The sequence below is a fragment of the Scylla paramamosain genome, chromosome 8, assembly GCF_035594125.1.
Source record: "Scylla paramamosain isolate STU-SP2022 chromosome 8, ASM3559412v1, whole genome shotgun sequence".
Classification (NCBI taxonomy): domain Eukaryota; kingdom Metazoa; phylum Arthropoda; class Malacostraca; order Decapoda; family Portunidae; genus Scylla; species Scylla paramamosain.
The window spans coordinates 14,705,800-14,710,799 of NC_087158.1; the positions used below are offsets into that span (position 1 = coordinate 14,705,800).

Below are 5,000 nucleotides of genomic sequence, written 5' to 3' on the forward strand. Positions count from 1 at the left end.
TGAGGAGGAAAAACTTAGGGAAAAATGTGAATTAATCAGCAACATTGCCCAATGTGGACTGCAGTGACAAGAGAGAGAGAGAGAGAGAGAGAGAGAGAGAGAGAGAGAGAGAGAGAGAGAGAGAGAGTTGGAGGGGGGGGTGTCTGCGTATAATGAAAAGCTGATTAACATAATGTGTTATTCGCTATTTGACCGCAAAGCTCATTCATTCTTGTATCTCTCTCTCTCTCTCTCTCTCTCTCTCTGACTGACTGATGAGAGTGTCTGACTTATTTGTCTGGGATAGACGTAAAACTGATCAAGGTTTGGCGGTAAGATTGTCCATAAGAAAGAACTATTGACAAAAATTGCTGACATCCATAAAGAAAACATGAAAAAAAAAAAAAAAACTGACAGTGAGAGACTGGGGAAGGATGACGTAAGACAGACAAGGGTTAGAGAGAGGAGTAATAGTTTTGTGTGAGGAAAGAATAAAAAAAAGTTGGAACAAACGACAGACAAAATCCACTTATCTCCATAAAGCAAACATGAAAACATCGATCAACTTCTCTTTAATATTTGTTTGTGTTTATGATTATTGCAGAAATTTTTAGTTTATTTTGAATCCTTTTACTGAATGTATTGAAGAAACAGAATATGTATTCATAAACAACAATAATGACGACAGAACATCACCATTATACAAGTCTGACTGGGCAGAAAGGAATTTGTACAATGTTGGATAACGAACAGTATGAATCACAATGCAATCCCGCTTCAGTTACCAATAAATATCACCTCTATGTTTTCTCTTGAGTTCTTGTAACATCTCGCTAGTTTATCCTACAACCTACGCGGGATTCCATTTTCTGCTACGGGTGCCGCGTAAGGGGTCACTGCACGCACGTATATGGCAGGGCTGTGACGACGCCTCCACTCATAGGAGCACAAGAAAATAAGGAAAGCTGCAAGAGGCCATCAGGCCTACGCTTGTATAAAACATATTTACCTATTTCCATTATCATTTCATCCATACGCGTGATATTTTTTTTCATTCTCCCTAATAAATTAATACAAGCAATTTGATTACTGAATCTCTTCCTTTCATGTACCACTATTTCAGAATTAACTTCTTATCACCATTTTTTTTTTTTTTTTTTTGTAATCTAACTTTTATCAAACTTGAACTTATTATTTCTTGTCCCATCTTGACTACCAGTCCTGTTCGGTCACGGCAGGCTGAGCAAGGACAGGTGAGTGGAGGGGACTGCGAGAAATACAGGTGAAGGAATGCAGATTGTGTGAGGTGAGGTCCAGTGTGAGCGGCGGAGCACGGCTGGGTGGGTCTTGAGGGCTGCTGCACAGCCCGTTGTCTGAAGGAAGCGGGCAGGAAGGTTGCAGTGAGAGGCGTGGTTATGGTCACTTTGGCTCAAAAATTAATGTAGATCTATAGATATCAGGAGGGATTTCCCACACACTCTCACAGAGAAGAGAGAAAGAGTGTGTCACACTCTTACCCTTAAAGAATGGGGAGTTTTAATCTGTTACGAGAGTTCAGAGTGCGCCACATACATCCTGGAAAAAATGAGTGAGTGAGCGTGTCACACTCTCTGGAAGAGTGAGTGGAGTGTGTGACACACTTTGAGGTGCCTCACAAAGTCCCTCACATGTAAATTCTCCCCTGGATGGACCAGACCACGAGCACCTCACAAGAAGAGTCCCTGGCTGTAAATGCTAAGCCAGTTGGAGGCTTTCAGAGAAGACTAAACATTTCTATGGACAGAGATAAGTGGACTTGATAAATGCATGCATGCACCGAATCTTGTTTTCTCTAGATTCTAAAAAAAAAAAAAAAAAAAAGACGTTTTATTTAATATCTTATTTTTCATACCATTTTCTGTTGCATATAAGACATCTTCCCTATCTATATAGGGAGTGTTTTTTTTTTCCGGTATTTAGCAAACTGGAAAGTTGTAAGTATATATAGTTTTGTACACCATCTCACTTTTTCTTTTTATAGAAGCGCTTCCCTCACTTTTACACAGACTGTATTTTGTGACAGGATAGAAGGAAGGCAGAAAGCAATACCGTGTTACCAGACCCGTATTGCTCCTCCGCTGCCACTCTAAGCCCCAGATAATGGCGATGCAAGTTCTTACCTCAATGGCAGTGCTCCAAACGTTCTTATAAAGGCTTACTCTTATCTCCCAGCTATTATTTGAAACTAAAATAATTCATTAAGTAAACATGTATCTCTGCCAGACGTTATCAAGACATTGCCGGGGGTCAAACTACCTTACATAATTATCAAGACTGTACACATCCACACATCACACACTTTTCTTCCCATACAGAGAAAATCAAGGAGTACTGACTGCCGATGTGTCCTCCTCCACACTGGCGCCTTGTGATGGAGAAAGGTGTCACTGTGTTCCCTTCCTGAGCACCACGAGGCCTCAGTAAGACAGAGACGCTTTGCTTTTTCACCACGACTATTTTTAAAGACCAGAGAGATGAATAGCCGTGTTCTCAAGAATGTTTCTCCTGTTAATTAAAAAAAAAAAAAAAAAAAAAAAAAAAAAAAAAAAAAATATATATATATATATATATATATATATATATATATATATATATATATATATATATATATATATATATATATATATATATATATATATATATATATATATATATATATATATATATATATATAGTTAATCTTTTACTAGAACCTAAAAAAAATACACTTAAAAATCCATGTAACTTCAATTAGAGCCTTTTGAAAGTAGTTTAGGTTCTGCGTAGAAGTGATTCAAGATATGATCATAAATACAAGCTGCCTCGCTTACAATTACCAACCATCGTTATTGGCTGTTTGCTTGTCACCTGCTGTGAATGGTTGAGAAATACGAGGGCAGCGCAGCTGATGAACTCAAAAGGTGGTGTTACACTAAATAACTCGTAAATTTATCGCCAGGGAGTGATGCAATAGTAGAATTAGTTCAGAAGCTTAACGATAAATATATCACACTAAATAATTAATGGAAGTACAAACGCCAGAACGCCAGAATAAATTAGTAACCGTACCAATGGAAGACAGTGTTAATTTTAAATAACACCAAAGATATGTAGATGGCTTCAGCACCTTTTTGGCGCTTAATTCAACCGATAGAGAAATGTGTCACATTAAGTACATGAGGGGAGTACAGTCCTAAAGTAACTCCATAAGCTTGTCGATAGAAGGCAGTGATACATTTGAATTACACCTATAACATGTATTATAACATCCCTTCTGTGTTTAATTCAGCCATGAATTTTCTGTCTCTGTACAGCGAACAAGCATATTGGAACATAAGAACGTAAGAAAATAAGGGAAGCTACAAAGAAGCCGTCAGGCCTGCACGTGGCAGTCTTAATTGCCAATATGGAATCATTACACCACGACAGCCGCAGTGGTGGGCAGGTAAGCAGTGTGTTGTTCGGTGACTTGCTGTCGTGAAACACACTCCTGTTGCTTGGGATTCCACGGGGCGTCACGTGTATTACCTAAATGTGCAATACAGGGAGGGCAGGATATTGGATTTTGTATAGTGTGCATGCGTGTGTTAGTGACGCTTACTACTACTACTACTACTACTACTACTACTACTACTACTAATCTACTACTAAACATTTGGATAAGAAATTAACGACATCGTCCTGCTGTTTATTTTATTCATCTATTATGAAGTAAAAGGAAAGAAAAATGGTACCTCTGAGGAAATTTGAACTACAGTCAAAACATTACACAAATAAAGTGCTTCTTTATTCTAGTAATGGGTGCAGGCACTTAAGATGGTTTTTCTATGATAATAATTTTAATAGCCTCATGCAAGATATAAAAATTAATGGTGTAACTTTCTCTTTCTCTCTTTAAAATTATTCCAGTAATTATTATTATTATCATTATTATTATTATTATTATTATTATTATTATTATTATTATTATTATTATTATTATTATTACTATTATCATTATTATTATTATTATTATTATGAAATTTATTCGGAACAAAGGCTCATCAGTCTTTGGAAAAAGAAAAAAGACAGAGAGAAAAAAGTAGATTACATATTTTTGCTCTCTCTCTCTCTCTCTCTCTCTCTCTCTCTCTCTCTCTCTCTCTCTCTCTCTCTCTCTCTCTCTCTCTCTCTCTTTCTTTTCCTCACTCGCATGCCTTGAGGAACGCCATGATGTCTGGGTCCTCCTCGCTGAGTTGTGCGCGCTGCCGGATCTCCTGGAAGGTGTAGTCCTGCAGCAGCTTCCCGTTCTCAAACACTGGCACCAGCAGATCCTACAGAAAGAATGGGCATGATGTTACTGCTGCTGCCTCTGGTATTGTTACTGCTACTACTAATATTCCTGCTACTGCTACTACTGCTGCTGCTACTACTACTAGTTCTGCTGCTGCTGCTACTTTTTTTTTTTATGTAGGAGGGAAACCGGCCAAGGGCAACAAAAATCTAATAAAAAAAAAAGCCCACTGAAATGCCGGTCCCCGAATAAAGTCCAAAGCAGTGGTAAAAAATTGAAGGATAAGTGTCTTGAAACCTCCCTCTTGAAGGATTTCAAGTCATAGGAAGGTCGAAATACAGAAGCAGGCAGGAAATTCCAGATATTACCAGAGAAAGGGATGAATGATTGAGAATGCTGGTTAACTCTTGCGCTAGAGAGGTAGAAGGAATAGGGGTGAGAGAAAGAAGAAAGTCTTGTGCAGCGAGGCCGTGGGAGGAGGGAAGGCATGCAGTTACCAATATCAGAAGAGCAGCTAGCATGAAAATAGCAGTAGAAGATAGCAAGAGATGCAATACTGAGGCGATGAGAAAGAGGTTAAAGACAGTCAGTTAGAGGAGAGGAGTTGATGAGACGAAAAGCTTTTGATTCCATCCTGTCTAGAAGAGCGGTATGAATGAACACCCCCCCTCCCAGATATGTGAAGTATATTCCATACGTGGAGGGATAAGGCCCCTGTACAGAGTTACCA

At 38.6% G+C, this 5,000-nt stretch overlaps 1 protein-coding gene across 1 annotated transcript in view; it reads right to left on the bottom strand.

Annotated features, from left to right (window-relative positions):
* Positions 1-3,673: 3,673 nt before the first annotated feature.
* Positions 3,674-5,000, bottom strand: part of LOC135102824 (nicotinamide phosphoribosyltransferase-like) — a 23,111-nt gene continuing 21,784 nt past the window's right edge. The window contains exon 12 of the mRNA XM_064008375.1: positions 3,674-4,310. Within this exon, the coding sequence (XP_063864445.1) occupies positions 4,182-4,310 (129 nt within the window). The 3' untranslated portion in view covers positions 3,674-4,181. The remainder of the gene's footprint in view (positions 4,311-5,000) is intronic.